The sequence below is a fragment of the Chiloscyllium plagiosum genome, chromosome 6 (genome assembly GCF_004010195.1).
Source record: "Chiloscyllium plagiosum isolate BGI_BamShark_2017 chromosome 6, ASM401019v2, whole genome shotgun sequence".
Lineage (NCBI taxonomy): Eukaryota > Metazoa > Chordata > Chondrichthyes > Orectolobiformes > Hemiscylliidae > Chiloscyllium > Chiloscyllium plagiosum.
Window position 1 is genome coordinate 58,532,406 of NC_057715.1, and position 18,749 is coordinate 58,551,154.

The 18,749-nt window shown below is 38.4% G+C and overlaps 1 protein-coding gene across 1 annotated transcript in view; it reads right to left on the reverse strand.

Annotated features, from left to right (window-relative positions):
* Positions 1 to 4,248: 4,248 nt before the first annotated feature.
* The window catches only part of ddias (DNA damage-induced apoptosis suppressor), a 37,909-nt gene continuing 23,408 nt past the window's right edge, over positions 4,249 to 18,749 (reverse strand). The window contains exons 5-6 of the mRNA XM_043692693.1: positions 8,375 to 8,492; positions 4,249 to 6,798 (exon numbers count right to left, since the gene is read on the reverse strand). Coding sequence (XP_043548628.1) covers positions 4,249 to 6,798; positions 8,375 to 8,492 — 2,668 coding nt within the window. The remainder of the gene's footprint in view (positions 6,799 to 8,374; positions 8,493 to 18,749) is intronic.

The window sequence follows — 18,749 nt, forward strand, 5'->3', positions numbered from 1 at the left end:
TAAGTGCGTGGGCAAAAACTTGGTACATGGAATATAATATGCAATAATGTGGGGTTATGCTTGTTTCAGGAAGAAGAGGGATTGAATATTATTTAAATAGAGAAAGACTGCAAAAAGCTACAGAACAGAAAGGTTTGTGCATGAATCTCAAAAAGTCGGCATCTAAGTTCAGCAGGTAATAGGAAAGGTAAATGGAATGTCGTATAAGGTACGAGTCAGACTACAGATGGAATATTGTGAACCATATCAAAGAATAGAATTTTCCAAGGAAGATTCACTAGGCTGATACGAAGTATGGACAGAACACTTTATGAAGGGAGGTTAAGTGAGTTGGGCCAGTATTTACTGGAATTTACAAAAGTGGCAGACAATCTTGTTGACACGCACCAGATTCTGAAGGGATTGACAGGCTAGAAGCCGAGATTGTTTCTCCCAGTGGCAATACCTAGGACGAGAGAGCATGATTTCAAAATTAGTAGTGACACATAAGATAGTAGTGAGGAGGAACTTATTCCTGAAGATAGTGAATTTGTGAAATTCTGTAGAGGACTGCTAAGGCTGGGTCATTAAATATACTCAAGGTTGAAACAGCCAAGTTTTTAATCAGTATAAGAATCAAGGGTTATTAGGTAAAGGTTAGCAGGAGAGTGAAGTTGAGGGTTATCAGGTTAATCATGATCTCACTGAATTGCAGAGCAGACTTGATAGGTTGAATGGCCTGCTTCTGATCCTTTGTTTTATGGTCTAAGATTACAGCATGGGTGATGGCCATTGAGCCTGTATTGTCCATACAGGAGTTTCGCAGCACTGTGGCTTAGTTGGTTAAGGCACCTGTCTTGGAAACAGGAGGTCCCGGGTGGTCTCTCATTTTTTCCCTTCATTATAACACGATAGTTCTGTTCTTGTGTGATCTTGCATTATAAGAAAATTGTGCAACAGCCACACCATTCACCAAATGGGGCCGGAATCACGTTACAACCAATACCAGGAAGGAAAGTTCATATTCTACAGATAATGGTCTAAATTCTTCAATCACACTAAAGCCAATTTGTGTTGAAGAAACATGTGTTTCAGCAAAACCAACTGTATTTTAAAGATCCATGTTGGAGTTCTGTAAAAGTAATCCATTCCTTGCAGTCCTACAATTCTTTTCCTGTTCTATCCAAAATATGAAGATGTGTATTAGCTGCAAGAGCTATAATTTGAACTGAAGATCATCTTTGCAAGGTCGGTACTTGACTATTAAGCTTTGAGTGTTGTAAAGTTGATACCAGATTGTTCTGCCTTTAATTCCTTTTTTGTGATATAAAACTACCAATTAAGTGGCAATTATGTGACTCACATACCAGATCTCGTATCTTTGTATTCTTTAAACTGAATGATAGGTTTCTGCTACTACCTTATTGGAAATATTTAAACATAATTTGAAGAACACTAATTCTACAACACTGTGCATCATGATACACGTGACAACAATAAATTACACTCAAACTCAAGTTAGTTTCAGTATTACTGATAGAACTTTGAGTTTTTTTGATTAGATTAGATTCTCTACAGTGTGGAAACAGGCCCTTCGGCCCAACAAGTCCACACCGCCCCTCCGAAGAGATACCCACCAAATCCCATTCCCCTACCTTATATTTACTCCTGACTAACACACCTAACACTGGGCAATTTAGCATGGCCAATTCACCTGACCTGCACATCTTTGGATTGTGGGAGGAAACCCCACACAGACACAGGGAGAATGTACAAACTCCACACAGACGGGCAGGAATCGAACCCAGGCCCCTGGTGCTGTGGAGCAGCAGTGCTAACCACTGAGCCACTGTGCCGCCCTAGAAACCGGAGCACCCGGAAGAAACCTATGCAGACACTGGGAGAATGCGCAAACTCTACACAGACCCAGAGGCCAGAATCGAACTCAAGTCCCTGGCGCTGTGAGGCAGCAGTGCTAACTGCTGAGCCACCGTGCCACCCTAGAGTTCTGTACATCATGTCATCATCCTAATTTTCAAGTGGAAAAAAATTTGTAACATGGAAATAATTGGCTAAGACTGGTATTTATTACCACTTCTTTTGACCGTGAGAAGCTCGGCCCATTTACTGCACCTCTGTAGTCCCAGTTCTGTTAGTTAGGCAGGGTTTTCAGGATTTTGATGTAGTGATCATGAAGAACCAATAACATGCATCAAAGTCATACTGGTGGATGATTTGCAAATGTTGATTTTCTAAGCATTCACCGCTCTTGTCCTTCTAAATGGTGGAGGCTACTGTTTTGGAACAAACTAAAGAGGCCAGGAATTAATTAGAATCACTTGGTCCACTGCCTGATGCAAATATTACATGGTGAGTTTCGAAAACACTTGTAGTTTGGGTTGAGGTTCTGGATGTAAGTTTGCGAGCTGAGCTGGAAGGTTTGTTTTCAGACATTTCGTCACCATTCTAGGTTAACATCATCAATGAGCCTCTGGATGAAGCACTGGTGGTACGGCCCACTTTTTATTTATTGTTTAGGTTTTCTTGGGCTAGTAATGCCATTTCCTGCAGTGCTGTCATTTCCTGTTCTTTTTCTCAGAGGGTGGTAAATGGGATCCAAGTCAATGTGTTTGTTGATAGAGTTCGAATTGGAATGCCATGGTTCTAGGAATTCTTGCATGTGTCTCTGTTTGGCTTGTACTAGGACGGATGTATTGTCCCAGTCAAAGTGGTGTCCTTCCTCATCTGTACGTAAAGATACTAGTGAGAGTGGATCATTGCAAGAACTGTAACAAAGACTACATTGGACAAATAGGCAGAAAATGAGCCACCAGGATACATGAACATCAACTAGCCACAGAAAGACATGACCCACTCTCACTTCAACTGGGACAACACATCCATCCTAGTACAAACCAAAACAGAGACATGTGCAAGAATTCAGAGAAGCATGGCATTCCAACTGGAACTCTATCAACAAACACATTGACTTGGATCTCATTTACCACTCCTTGAGAAAAAGAATAGGAATTGGCATCACCAATCCAAGGAAACCTAAACACAAACAAAAAGTGGGCCAGACCACCAGTGCTTCACTGGAGGCTCACTGATGATGTTGCCTAGTATGGTGATGAATTGTCTGAAGATGATTCTTCCAGCTCAGCGAGCAAACTTACATCCGTAAATATTACTTGTCACTTAACAGCTCTCAAAAGACTCAATTCTTTATCTATCTGGCTGACTAAGATGTTCTAAATTGGAAATTAATTTATGAAGCTCTTATGTACCATTTGAATTTCATCTTGGTAGTTGGATGTTCTAGAGGACAGTCTGCCTAAAAAAAACCCAACACCCATTAGCTAAACCATATGTACAGAATTCCATGGCAGTGGTGTTAATAGATTGCCGCACAAAAATGTCATGCTCTGTTTTTTGCATGTTTTTTTGTTAAATGTGCCCACATGCATACTACTGCACTCTTCCAGATTAAGTTTTAATGCTTTGATAAAATTCTCATCCCTGTTTACAAATCCCTTCATGGTCTCATCCTTCCCTATCCTGTAGTCTCCTCAGCAAATGCTCTTTCCAAAAAGGACCTTGTGTATTAGCCTTTTAAATTTGTCACCATTAATGACCACACCTACAGATACCAAGTGTCTGAGCTCTGGCTTTCATTCCCCTCTCTTCCTTTACAGTCCACCTTAAAATTAACTTTGACAAAGCTTTTGTGCATTTGCCCTAACATCTTGTTATGTGGCTCAGGGTCAAACTGAGTTTAACAATGCTGTTCGGGAATATTGAAACAATAAAGGCACAATATAAATGCAAGTTATCATTCACAGTTCCAAGCCTCAGATATCAAGATCTGACAAAAAAAAATCACCCTTTTTCAAACCAACGAATTCCAAACAATTTGGAAGGGAATCAAGAAACACTACTAAAAGAGACAGACAGCTTTTTTTAAAAAAAGCTTGTGAAAAATTCCTTTTCAAGTATTCGCTTTTAATATAAAGAATTCACAGACTGATCTGAAATCACAGCCCTGCTTGGTTGGTTATCAGACACTTTACTACTCTTCTGCCACAGTTATGTGGGGGGGTGGGGATGATCGAAGAACATAGAGAAATTCCCATCCTTCATTTGTATTACAAAAGGTACAAAATAATTCATTGTGCCTTACTAAAAGAAAAACATTGTAGTTCTTTGTTTTACCCTGACAAGAAATTTTTGTCAAGCGACTTGCCTATCTTCAAAAATATCTGTATTTGTTTAAAATAGTTCTGGTGAGCAACAACTTGGTGCCTCACTCTTCATATAAAATGAATGAAAAGCAGCTGGGGAGCAGTCATTCACTTTTAAACCTTTATGAATCTGAGGTTCACTAGAAATAAGTGGCCCAAACATTTCTGCTTTGTTTGGAAGAACCTTTGTTGAGTTGAATACTTTATTCTGTAACGATGGTGCGGTATGCTTTCCAGCAGGCGGCCTTTTCATGTATAGGTTGCCCCTGCAGTGGTTGTCACTTTCATTCTCTTTGTTGCCCATTATTGCAGCTTTCAAATCAGCAGTTTCTATAGCAGCATTGGCATATGACATGTGTCTAAATAGTTTAACACCTTGCGATTTGTTTATTTTAGAAACACAGGATAAATGAGACGTCAATACTCGAGTTTTAGCTGTTGAAGGTGGAATCCATTCATCAGAGTCACTGTCATAAGACGTGCTAATTGGACTGTTGCTTAACAAAGAGGAATTTAATGAAACCGAGGCAGGATTGCTCCCAAATTGCCACTGAGACACTTTTTGCATTTGAGACAATTGGTGTTTAAGATGACCATTTTGCCTTTGTCTGAAACCAGTTGACCTTGGACTTGGCCCAACACAGGGTGACATTTTGAGAGGTATAATTTCTCTTCCTCTGAAGGATTTTAAACTTCGCAATCTTGAAACTGGTGTAGACTGAGAAAATGGAACAAAGTCCTGTGAATCTGAAAAGTCATGTTCAGACACGTTTGGTACATCACTCTCTGGAGGATCATTATTATTTTGGATTTTCACAGCTGCATCTGAACTACACAGCAAAATACTACACTGCTGCTCATTGAGCTTATCATTAATCTTATAGAATGATTTCGATAAAATGGATAGGTTTGTTCTGAGACAAGTTGATGGTTCATCTTTATCGCTTCCTGTATCATTGAAGAGATCACCAGAAACATTGTATTCTTGCTCAGTACAGTGAGTTGACATATTCTGGAAAGAGGTGTTTTTATAGAAGGTAGAACCAGATGACAATTGAGATATGCTTACAGGTTTAATATCACATTTACCCATGTAGTGTCCTTTAATGCACATTGAATCTTGAAACTCATGGTCAATGCTTTTCTTCATTTTTAGTATTTGTTTTCCAGAAGGCAAATGAGTTTGTAAACCAATATTATTCAGTAAATCAGATTCATTTGCAATGTAAAAGGAATCTGCCAGCTTGTTAACTTCTGTAGCTTTACGCTCAGACAGAAACTTTGAGTATTCGTCCAGTGGCTCCTTCTCAAGGTTGTGCAGCTTTGGTTCACATGTTCGAACACATTTGGTGCTACAATTGCCTACGTTTACTGGGTTCATAAATGTACTGTAAATCTGCAGAACTGCATTCTGAGTGGGAGGGCACGTATCATTGGGAATAGAGCCATCAACTGGTAGCACTGGTGGTGCAGTTGTTAGAGAGTTCTCCTTGCGTGTGATATCATTTTTGAAGACATCTACAACTCTATTTAGAAGACCCTTTGGATTCTTTGAGTCAACACAAGGGCTTTCTTCGGTTCCAAATTCCCTAGGTCTTTTTAAATTACAGTTAGTAGAATTTGTACACACTTCCTTGCATCTTGGACTTTGCCCTCGAGTTCTATTCAGAAGGTTATCAGTTTTCAATTTTTTCAAACTGCAGGAATATATGGAATTGTCAACAGTAACTTCTTCATCGCATCTCTGCTGATTAGCTTCTACCTTTGCTATAAATTCATCGAGACTTTCAGAAAACAGCAAGTCATCCCACAACATGGGATCAATGTGATCCATGCTGTCCTCTGATAAATTATAAGATTTATCAATAGACTGGTTCTCATCACAATCTTTGCCATTTGACAAAGAGTCTCCAGAGTTTTGCAGACAATACCTTTGCTTATTAAAGCTCGAGTTGACGCAGTCTTTCTGTAACTCAAAGATTGTATGACAATATTGATGCATACAATCATCATTAGGCAATGGGAGACTCACCATTGCAGGTGGGCTATATCGATTGATATCACTACTTTGAAAATCTGAAGTAGGAAAATGCAACAAAGTACTTGTATTACATTTTCTATTCTGGCATTTTTCTGCTGCATGGTAGGAGGGGCTGTACTTTGAAAGAACCCTTCTAGTGTCTGCTGTTGAAAGATCTTCAACTGCAACACAGTCACCAGAGGATAAAACAAGGGCAAAATCCTGTTGCCAAGGATTCGATAATCGGTTAGCATCATTTAACTCGGTGAAGGACTGAGCGTTACCTGACAACAAGCTTGTGGAGCTCTTGATCATGGCACTGGATTGATCAACAGTATTGAAAGGACTATCAGATAGCATTGAGCTGGGAGAACAATCTTGGAGATTGTCTAAATCTAAGAGCTTCTTATAATAATTGATAACAGTACATCCATAGATTGCAGTGTTTGGCACTGCAATCTGGCAGGCCACTAGGTGTGTTTCATATTTTTTCATGCTGATGGGAGCTTGTAAGGGACTCAAAGATGGTGACCATGTGCTCGGCAGAAATTCAGATGCCTGTGAATAAAACAAAAATAATTTCAAACGGTGCCCGAAAATGGGATTACAATGTTAAAATGTGATTAAATAAATATTGCAATTATACCTATTAAATGTAATATTAGATTACACATGAAGTTTAATGACTATTCTAAAATTTAAATTTATATTTACCAAGTTTTTTGTTGAAAATTTGATTGAATTCAAATATTATTTGTGACTATACAATTATATTCCAGCTCAAAAATTATTTTAGGGCAGTCACTTCTCTTATTCAAATTCCTTTCAAATTCCTCGCTGTAAAACTAACTAGCCTACAAAGAAAAGCTGCATCTGTAAATTTCATGTAGGAACAAACTACTGCAGATGCTGGAATCTGTACGGAAAACAATAAATGCTGGAGATCACAGTAGGTCAGACTGCACCCATTGAGAGAGAGCATCTCAAAACGTTAGCTTGCGCTCTCTCCATGGATGCTGTCAAATGGCACTGTGATGTCCAGCATTTGTTATTTTCTGTAAATTTCACCTATGGTATAGCTAATTTAGCTCATCAAGTCATTGTCAGCAGTCTCCTGGACTGGTTTCAATCTCCTGGAGAGAATGGAGAGAAATTTTCCAAAGCTAAATAATGGGGGGAAAATATCTGGGTTTTTGATTTTTTTTTGGTCTCCCTGAGTAGACTACATGATATCTACGGAGTCGATGTAATGCATAAAACATTGTTGCTATAGATTAGATGAAGAATCAAGACTTTTTCTATCGTATGTCCTTTGTATGTATGCATGGGCATTTATGTAGCCTCAAATGGATTCATTTTATACTAAGCATGCATCATAATCTTGATGATCATAACAAAAAATAGAGTGAAGTTGACACTTTCAAATACTGGTTGATGCTAAATTTATAACTTATTTTGACACTTTAGTATCATTATGTACAACTGGGAAAAATGCTGATCTGTACCCCCACGATCAGAGAAGCTCATTGATGTCTTTGGAACATAGCCAAACTGTGTAGAGCTGCATGGGACTAATAATGACTGAAGGCAGGCAAAATAATTGAATTGGGAACCTCCTTCCAAAATAAGTTTTAACATTTTAATTAGTTGGGGGTTTTCACCAATAGCTAAGTAAAGGCAGTAAATTATAAAATAATGAATGGCAAGTCAACACAATGTTAATATAAAAGCTGCTGCTCAATATTATAAAAGCCTTTTCTTTCAAAGTTAAATGCAGGAGAACATGCAACTTTGGTCTCCATTCATCAAAGAGTTTCCTAAAAATTGTATTTCATATTATTCTATGGACAGTTTGGTTCAATGGGAGTTTTTTTTACCATTTTGTGGCACTTGAATGACTAACATTTACTTACAAAAATAATTAAACTCATCATGAGTGTAAAATAAATGAACAGATTTTAAGAATGAATGCTCATTTAAGCTGTAACAATTGATCTACGTTGAAACAGACATTGGCTTAATCACAACTATTAATCACCATCTAGTTATTTGATGGAAAGAATTAGTTTGTAACATGATGTAGGAAAGATTTTTAAACTTTTCATTTTTCATTTCAGAAGAAAGCATAAAATACCTTCACTCCAAAGATAAAGCTCCTTCCAATAAAACAGTGTTTCACAGCTTGGACAAGCAAATCCTGATTTTTTTTTTCTTTCTGCTCTTGTAATTTCTTCTTCAAACCTTCACAGTATCTATTTGGAATAAAATATGCTACTTGATTAGGTGGAAGGAGAGTAGGTAATGAGTATAACCTGACTACTGGCATCTGATCTATGTGTGGAAAGACATGTTGGAGGAATTAGGCCTTTTACTAGAGTGTCACTACTATCAAAGCCACATATTCATATCTACCTAACTTGAAGTTAGATGTTTCCCAGGGCACACTACATACAATCAGTGAGATTACAAATCACAAACTTCAGAGGACACTGTAATCTGTAAGGATGAGGGTCACAATTACTAAGACAAAACTATATCTGTTAGAAAGGATGTTTACTGATAATCACACAAAGTTTACCACTACTTGTTACTCCTCAGATATGGAAGCAGTCTATGTCCATATGGAGCATGACAACATTCAGGCTTGAGCTGACAAGCAGCAAGTAACATGTGAGTCACTCAACTGCCAGGCAATCCTCAAAACGAGAAAATTTAATCATTGCTCCCTGACATTCAGTGGCATTTTCATGGCTGAATATTTCCATTATCAATATCCTGGGGGTTACCATTATCCAGAAACTGAAGAGGATAAACCAGCTGGAGGTCTTAGAAAAGATAAAGGTGGTTAAGTCTCCAGGACCAAATCATGTGTATCCCAGGATGTTGTGGGAGGTTAGGGAAGAAATTGTGGGGCCCCAGCAGCAACGTGTGCATCATCGATTAACCACAGGTGAGGTCCCAGAGGATGGCTAATGTTGTGCCTTTAGATAAGAAAGGTTCTAAGAGAAGACCGGGAACTATAGACCTGAAAGCCTGACATTGGTGGTGGTACGTTGTTGGAAATTACTCTGGAAAGATAGGATTCCCATAAATTTGAGTGGCAAGGACTGATTAGGGATAGTCAGTATGGTTTTGCGTGAGGAAATTATGTCTCTCAAACTTGATTGAGTTTTTTAGGAAGTAAACAAAAAGATTGATGAGAGCAGTGTGGTAGACATTGTTTACATGGACTTTAGTAAAGCCTTTGACAAGGTTCTGCATGGTCGGCCGATTAATAAATTTAAATCACATGGGTTTCGGGGTGAACTTGTCAATTGAGTACAAAATTGGCTTGATAATTGGAGACAAAGGATGGTGGTGGGGTGTTGTTTTTTGGACTGGAAACCTGTGATAGGTGGATTGCTACTAGGTCCACTTTTGTTAGTCATTTATATAAACGATTTGGATGAGAATATAGGAGGCATGGTTAGTAAGTTTACAGATGACACCAAAATTGGTGGAATAATTGTCACTAAAGAAGATTATCTAAAGATTACAAAGAGATCTTGATCAATTGAGTCAATGGGCTGAGGAATGGCAGATGAAGTTTAATTTGGAAAAATGCGAGGTATTGAATGTTAGTAAAACAAACAAGGGCATGACTTATACAATAAATGGTAGGGCCCTAGGTAGCGTTATAGAACAGGGAGACCTAGGGGTTCAAGTACATAATTCTTTGAAATTTGCATCACAGGTAGACAGAATGGTTAAGGCGGCGTTTAGCATGCTTGCCTTTATTACTCAGAACTTTGAGCATAGGAATTGAAATGTCATGTTGGGGTGTACAGGACATTGGTGAGACCTCTTCTGGAGTACAATGTGTAGTTCTGGTTGCCCTTCTAAGGATACTATTAAAGTGAAGAGTGTTCAGAAAAGATTTACCAGGATGTTGCTGGGAATGGACAGTTTAAGTTGTAGAAGTCAGCTGGAAAGGCTGGGACCTTTTACGCTGGAACATAGGAGGTGGAGGGTGACCTTATGGACCGTTTTATAAAATCATGAGGACTATAGATAAGGTGAATGGCAAGTTTCTTTTCGTAGGCTGGGGATTTTCAAGATTAGGGGGCATATTTTTAAGGTGAGAGGAGAAAGTTTTAAAAAGGACTAAAGGGGAATTTTTTTTTAAACAGAGTGGTTCATGCATGAAACGAACTGCCAGAGGACGTGAGGAATACAAGTACAGCCACAACATTTAAAAAGACATTTGGGATAAGTATATGCACAGGAAAGGTTTGGAGGGTTATGGGCCTAATGTAGGCAAGTGGGATAAGGTTGGTGCGGGAAAATTGTTTGTCATAGACTATTTGGATTGAAAGGTCTGTTTCTATGCTATATGACTCTATGTAAATGTTGTGTTTACAAGAGCAGGTCAAGGCTGGGAATTTTTCAGAGTAATTCAAAGCCTGTCCACCAACAACAAAGTGCAAGACAGGAGTGTGATGGTATACTCTTCAACTGCCTGGATCAGTCCAGCTCCAACAACATCATCCATGACAAGGCAGCCTGCTGGTTTGGAATCCCATTGAATACCAACAACCTTTATTCCCTGCAAAAAAGCAGTGTGAAACATGTACAAGATGTATTGCAGCAACTCTGCAGCTTGGACAGCACTTTCCATCCCAAGGTCTCTACCAGATAAAAGGACAGGATAGCAAATACATGTGACCATAGGAAACTGCAAGTTCTTCTTCAAATCATACAACTCACCCTGACTTAGAACCAATGACCTCTAGTTCTAGATTCTTACATAAGAGGAAACATGTACTCCATATCTAACATCGGTCAATATCCCTCAGGATTTTATACCTTTCAATTAAGTCACCTCTTACTTATCTGAAATCCACTGGATACAAGTCTAGTCTGTCTAACCTTTCTACATCATAGAGTCACAGAGATGTACAGCATGGAAACATAACTTTCGGTCCAACCCGTCCATGCCGATCAGATATCCCAACCCAATCTAGTCCCACCTGCCAAGACCCAGCCCATATCCCTCCAAACCCTTCCTATTCATATACCCATCCAATTGCTTCTTAAATCTTGAAATTGTACCAGCCTCCACATTAGACAACCTTCCCTGCACTGCTCCATTGTATTTATATCTTTCATTAAATAAGGTAATTCAGTTGAGATTCCATCAATGTTTGCATAAGTAAAGCATACTTTTGCATTCTAATCCCCTCACAATAAACAATAACACGGGGAAATAAAGTGGTATTATTGCTGGACTAGTACAACCAGGTAATGCTCTGGCAACATGGGTTCGAATCTCACTATGGCAGATGATGGATTCCGAATATTTTTAAAACTGGAATTAAAAAGATTTACATTAAAAAAATCATGAAACCATTGTGATTGTCATAAAACATATCATTTATACAGAAATTACATAAAGTAAGTGGTCATCTGGTGAAAATAGTGAGATCTACAGAACCAGGCCCAAATGGTCACTCGACAGAGAAGGACATAATGAATAGTGGTGAAAACATATTAAATGAAAATTAATCTTAAAAAGAAAAGCTATAGATTTGAAGAACTAATGGAGAAGTCAAGATAAGTGACAGCTGGAACAGGGACCATAATTTAACACAGGAGTATGGCATGCTCAATTGTAGAAGGAGCTTGCTATAGAACTCTCAACGAATGGATCCAATCAAAGTTTTGTGGTCCTCCCACAAGCAGTTATCTTTAAGTTTGGGAAGTCCAGCACAAATGCAAAACACATCTGAAGCATTTGCATCCATCTTTTTGCATCCATCTCCACTCAAGTATTGTATCAACTTCTTTCCAAGATTCCCATCACAGAATTAATTTAACTAACCAGTTTAATTCTCAACATATGGCTGATTGTACTAGATATGTCAACAGTGATGGGCCCTGACAACATCTTGGCTCTAGTCCTGAAAATGCCTGCTTCAGAATCACTTGTGAGACTAGCTAAACTATTCTAATGTAACAACAACACACCATTCACACAAATTGGAAAATTGCTCAGGTGTGCCATGTCCACAAAAGCAGGACAAACCAATGCTACCAACTATTGCCCTTTCATCTACCCTCAATCATCAGAAAAGTATTGATAGCACTGCCAATGACACTCTCCAAGTGGTACTTACCAACAACCCACAAAGGCAAAGTTTGAATTCAGCTAGGGCCAGTTGGTCCAGGCTTCAGAAACTATCACTCCTTAATCCAAACATTAACATCAAGGTAGCATCTGAGCAAATGTTGCATGAAGGAGGCCTGGCAAAACTGAAGTCAATGCAAACTGGTGAAAACAGCACGAGATGGAGTTCTACTTAGCACAACAAAGTGGTAGCTGGCTGTTAGAGGTCATTCATCCTAGCTCCAAGATATCACTGCAGGAATTCTCAGTTGTTTCCTAAGCTCAATTATCATCAGCTGATTCAGGATAAACTTATAGCAACATATGGACACTGTTCAGGACAACTGACATTTGCATCACACATAGTGGGCAATGACCATTTCCAACAAAATAAAATCTAAATACTTTCCCTTGATTGACTATTGAATCTTAGCATTTACCAATCGCCTCATTGGAACAATAATCTCCAAAAAGGGAGAATCTAACCATCACCCCTTCATAATCACTAACTGCTAAATCTACTGCTAACATTAGATCCTGAAGGTCACCATTGATCGGAAACTGAACTGGACCAGCTACATAATCATTATGGCTACAATGTGCAATTTACTTCCTAACTGCTCAAAGCTTCTCTACCACTCACAAGGTACAGGTCAGGAGTGTGATGGAACAGTTTCCACCTGCCTGAAACAGCACAGATTCACATTAAGCTTGACATCATTCAGCTCAAAGCACCCACTTGACTCGCACCCAATTCATCATTCATTCCCTCCAATATCAATACACCAGTATGTACTATCCAAATGGTGAAGCAACTCACCAAGGCTTCTCAGACATCACCTATGAAACCCATGACCCCTACAATCTAGAATGGGGCCAACAATCTATGGTTCCAGAGCAGAATGCTGCTCTTTAACATTTCATTTGTAGCTCCCACTTAACGGTATTCATTTCACCAATTCATAATTTCGCAATAATATTTAATGATCCAGGTTTCTACTCGGATTGGTTATTGAATGGTTATATTCTGCAATTGCACTTTAATATGGAAAAAGTGAGCAGTATTTTGTAGGACTGATTTTCATAAGTGGGCATGGAATTCAAATTGACCCCAGCAGCTAAAGGAATACTTTCGAATGGCATACGCCATCAATGTACTAATTATTCCAAGATCTGGGTGAACTGAAATCTAGACATTTAGCACATTTTCCTCTAATCATATAAACCTGATTATTTTTAAAATTTAACATAGTCAAATAATAGTGCAGATAAACGCACTGCAGTGTTAACGAAGTTCTAGACCTTAGACAAAAAATATCCACCTAGAAGTGACAGATATCATGAGGTTTTAATTTTACAGAAATAAAGACAAAAACAAACTTAAGTGCATAATGTTCCTTAGATTCTCGATAAACAATGTTTTCCCTCTTACTCATGCCTTTACTCATTCTACAATCTTGCTTTATCGCATGGCTCTCAAGTTTTAGAAAATATTTTAATAAAAAGCTAAGTTAAAAAAGGGACAAGGGCAGGAAGTGCAGTTAAATACCATCATCTGCACATTCATCTTCAATTTACAGACAATCCTAACATTGAAATAATCACCATTCATTCATTTTTGCTGCAGTCAAAATCCTGGAACTCCTTAACAATTGTAAATGAATGCCTTTACCACATAACTGCAACAGCATTTGACAGCTGCTCACATTCACTTGCTGAAGGGCAATAAGGAATGAACAATATAAGCAACTCCTGCTAGGGATATCTGCATTTGGTGAATGAACAACAAAAAAAAAGGGTCGCTGTGCAATGTGTACTGACTGCATGAATAGAGCCCCAAGCTGATCTCAATTATTGAATCACCTAATTCCTGTATTCAATATGAATTTCCAACCGGAAAGGAACATTATTTAAAGGGATTTTGGTCACCTAAATTTATGGTTCCTCAAAGAGAAGAAATATTAACTAAAGGAGATAGCTAAATTCAACAGTCATTGAAGTAATGCAGGGAGAAATCCTAGAGAAAAAGATTGTCTCACTTAGAGGGATGCATCAAATTGCAAGAGTACAATTTCTACATTGCTTTACATACTGTTGTGCTGACCATGCCATCCATTGATTGTAGCAAGTGGCAAGCACTAACTACTATGCCAGCAAAAAGATCCTTAATGCTACATGTTCACACATTCACTTAAGTTCTTTGGTTGTATTTGAGCAGTCATCTCTCAAACTCCTTTTCCTGACATGCATTCCTCTTCTAGTTCCTCACAGAACAAGGCTACAGATCAAAGAAAGAAGCATGTGAATAGGCCTTGAGGAGTGTACCATCAGGCTCTGGGCATAGAGGCATGAAGTAACATGAAGTCAAAGACCTCTTCAAGCTCATGATTCATGTTACAAGAATATACAAATTAAGAGCAGGAGTAGGTCACTCAGCTCCTTGAGCCTGCTCTGTCATTTATTAAGATCATGGCTGATCTGATTACTTTTCTGCGTACTCCAGGAAGCTTTCACACCCTTGCTCATCTGTAGTTTATCCACCTCTGCCTTAAATACATTCAAAGACTCTGCTTCAATCACCTTTTGAGAAAGAGAGTTCCAAAGAATCATGAGCCTGTGTCGAAAAAAAACTCATCCATTTTAAATAGGCAATGGCTGACTTTGAAATAGTTACCACTAATTTGAGAGGCTCCACAAGAGGAACAACCCTTTTCTTGATATATCCTTTCAAAATCCCTCAGAATCAGATACCTTTCAGTTAAATCACCTCTTACTTTAAATTCCAAAAGGTATAAGCCTATTGTCCAAACTTTTCTCAAGAGACAACCCAGTCATTCCAGGGATTAGTTTAGTAAATATTCTCTGAACGGTATCCAGTGCATATACATCCTTCCTTAAATAAGGAGAACAAAACTCTACACAGTATTCTACATGTAATTGTATGAGCACCCTGCATAACTAAATCACAACAACCAACCCCCCCCCTACCTCCACCACCTGTGCATTCAATTCCCCTTGCAATAAATGATAACATTCAGTGTATTAAATTTCCTAATTACTTCCTGTCCCCACGATTCATGCACTAGGGCACTATCTGCATGTCACAGCATTGCTAGCACTCAGTATTTAAATTCTAAAACAATGATTCCTTCTGGCAAAATGGACAATGGGATACTGATCCACAATATACTCGATTTGCCATACCTTTGCTCATGCAGTGAGTCAATTTACCTGAGTTAAGGCATATGCAAGTTTCCATCCCTCAGAAGAGTTATTTATATAATTTGCAAGAATTCATGACCCCAGCAATGATTCCTGTGGCATTTCACTCATTACATTATGCCAACCATAAAAGTATACATTTATGGCTATTCTGTTTCGTACTAGCCAGCTAATACCTAATCAAATGTCTCACAGAAATTGAGTATGGTGCATCCACCACACGTTACACCTCAAAGCATCCCAATAAATCGGTTAAATAATTTCCCTTTCATAAAACCATGTTGACTGCCTGATTGTCTTTAACTTATCTATATGTCCTGCTATAATACCTTTAATAATAGCTTCTAACACTTCCCCAATTACAGATGTTAGGTTAATTGGCCTTCTGCATTTCATTGATCTTTTTCCCAACTGGACAGGTTGAAACATTACTATCTTTCATGGATGGTTGATTACAAACATCAAAACATCATTTTACCACTTCATGGGCCAAAAATGAGGAAAAGGAAAGCTGAATAAAACTGAGTGTTATCACTGCACACGTGGCAGCTCTTGCAATGTCTACACATGATAATGTATACTGGATTAAAGTACATTGATATGTACAGTTCACGTGTGCAAAAATGATATGAAGTTCTGTTGCCGAAGAACTATTCACTGACATTGATGTATTATACTGCAGGTATAAAGAGTTAATGATAATACACTAGTTTTGATATCTTGATGATAGTAAGGGACTTTGTTAGTCATTACATTTTGAGTTGCCATTTGGATTACTGAGGTTTTACATATTAATTCCATTGAACTTGTATACACATAATCATTGACTTTGTGCAAAACTAATAAAGATGGTTCAGAGCATTATTTAAACCTGCATTAGATGGATACTACATGGGTACTCAAAGAAATTCTGAACGATCAAGGCCATTGTTGTTTTTGAAAACAAGGAATACAGTTTCACTTTGGGTGAAATAGTTGGAAATTGTGCTTCTTTTGAAAGGTTTTTTTTCATCATAGGTCACTGCTCAAACTCATTCACAATTGTAAATGCAAAATCTGGCATGAACCACAATTTTTAAAAGCTACTTAAACAAAACTTCTTGATACATTTAAGGGCGGTAAGCTGGTAAAGTGAGCATATTAGCATTTTGAAACCACAGCATCAAATGACCAATGCACAAACGTTTTCACTGAACCATGTGTTGACATCGTCAGTGGTCAGTATAGCAGCAGTTAGTTGCTACTTATTCCAAATATAAGTTACAAGTTAACTCTAAAGTGTTGGTGAGCTTAGGTAAAATAATTGCAGATTGATAAAGGCAACATATCATTACAAAAAACACATTTTGGGGAGCTAGAATCAATCATTTTCAAAGGATTTTTTTCTATTTTACAATGTGCTGAAATCCCACAGTTTACTTGCCAAATATTATTGTGTTGCCTTCACATGTTTAAATAAATTTTCACTTGATTAATATGGCTAAGTACAATATGAAATAAATACTATTTTAAAATGTTCCTGATCAAGGAGGTTTAAATGACTAACTTCATAGTTTTCAATATGAAAGCTAAAACTTAATCTTTATGACTCCAGCTTCAACTATGGTTAATATTAAGGCATTTGTATTGTTATTTAGGAAGACAAATGGTATGTTTAACTTCATTGCAAGGGGGTTTCTGCTTAATATTAATGAGGTCATGCTCTAGCTGTATAAAGCCTGGTGAGACTTCAACTGGAGTACTGAGAACAATTTTGAACCAGTTATTTAAAGAGGAATAAATTGCCATTGAACGAGACTGACAAAAGGTTCACCAGATTAATCCCCGGGGTGGTGGGATAGTCTAATGAGGAGACTGGCCCTGCATTCCCTAGAGTTATGAAGAATGAAGAGTGATTAAACTGAAACTTATTAAGTTTGTACAGAGTGTGACAGAGTGAAAGTAGTTTGGATAGTTCCCCTGGCTAATGATTCTGGAATCAGAAGATATACCCTCAGGAAAAGTGACAGGGCATTGAAAGCTGAGATGAGGAGGAATTTCTTCAGAGGTGAATCATTGGAAATCTCTACTACATGGGGCTGTGGAAGTGCAATCATTGAGGATGCTCAAGACAGAAATGACGACATTTATGGATATTGCTGGCATTAAGGGATATGCAGATAGCACAGGAAAGAGGCATTGAAGGAGATGACTAACTATGATCTAACTTAATAGCTCAGCAGGTTCAATGAGCTTAATGATCTACTCCCACATAAGCTTTCTGTTTCTGTAAATGGAATAGAAAGATAACCACTAATTATTCCGTGTATCAGGATTCATCTAGTTTCTTGGTTATGAATCTAACACATATTTCAAAAAATGATGTTGTAATTTCCCCTCTACCAGGTCCCAGGGAAGGGGTAGAAGATACAGTTATATTTTAGATTTCAGCATTCATAATAGAGTCAAAGAGATGTACAGCACGGAAGCAGACCCTTCGGTTCAACTCGTCCATGCTGACCAGATATCCCAACCCAATCTAGTCCCACCTGCCAGCACCTGGACCATGTCCCTCCAAACCCTTCCCATTCATACACACATCCAGATGCCTTTTAAATGTTGCAATTGTACCAGCCTCCACCACTTCTTCTGGCAGCTCATTCCATATATGTGCCACTTTCTGCATGAAATAGTTGCCTTTAGGTCTCTTTTATATCTTTCCTCTCTCACCCTAAACCTACACCCTCTAGTACTGGACTCCCCCACCCCAGGGAAAAGACTTTGTCTATTTATCCCTCATGATTTTGTAAACCTCTATAAGGTCACCCCTCAGCCGCCGACGCACCAGGAAAAACAGCCTGTTTTTCAATGTCTCCCTATAGCTCAAATCCTCCAACCCTGGCAACATCCTTGTAAATCTTTTCTGAACCCTTTCAAGTTTCACAACATCTTTCCGATAGGAAAATCGGGATTGCATGCAATATTCCAACAGTGGCCTAACCAATGTCCTGTACAGCCGCAACATGACCTCCTAACTCCTATACTCAATACTCTGACCAATAAAGGAAAGCATACCAAACGCCTTCTTCACTATCCTATCTACCTGCGACTTCACTTTCAAAGAGCTATGAACCTGCACTCCAAGGTCTCTGTGTTCAGCAAC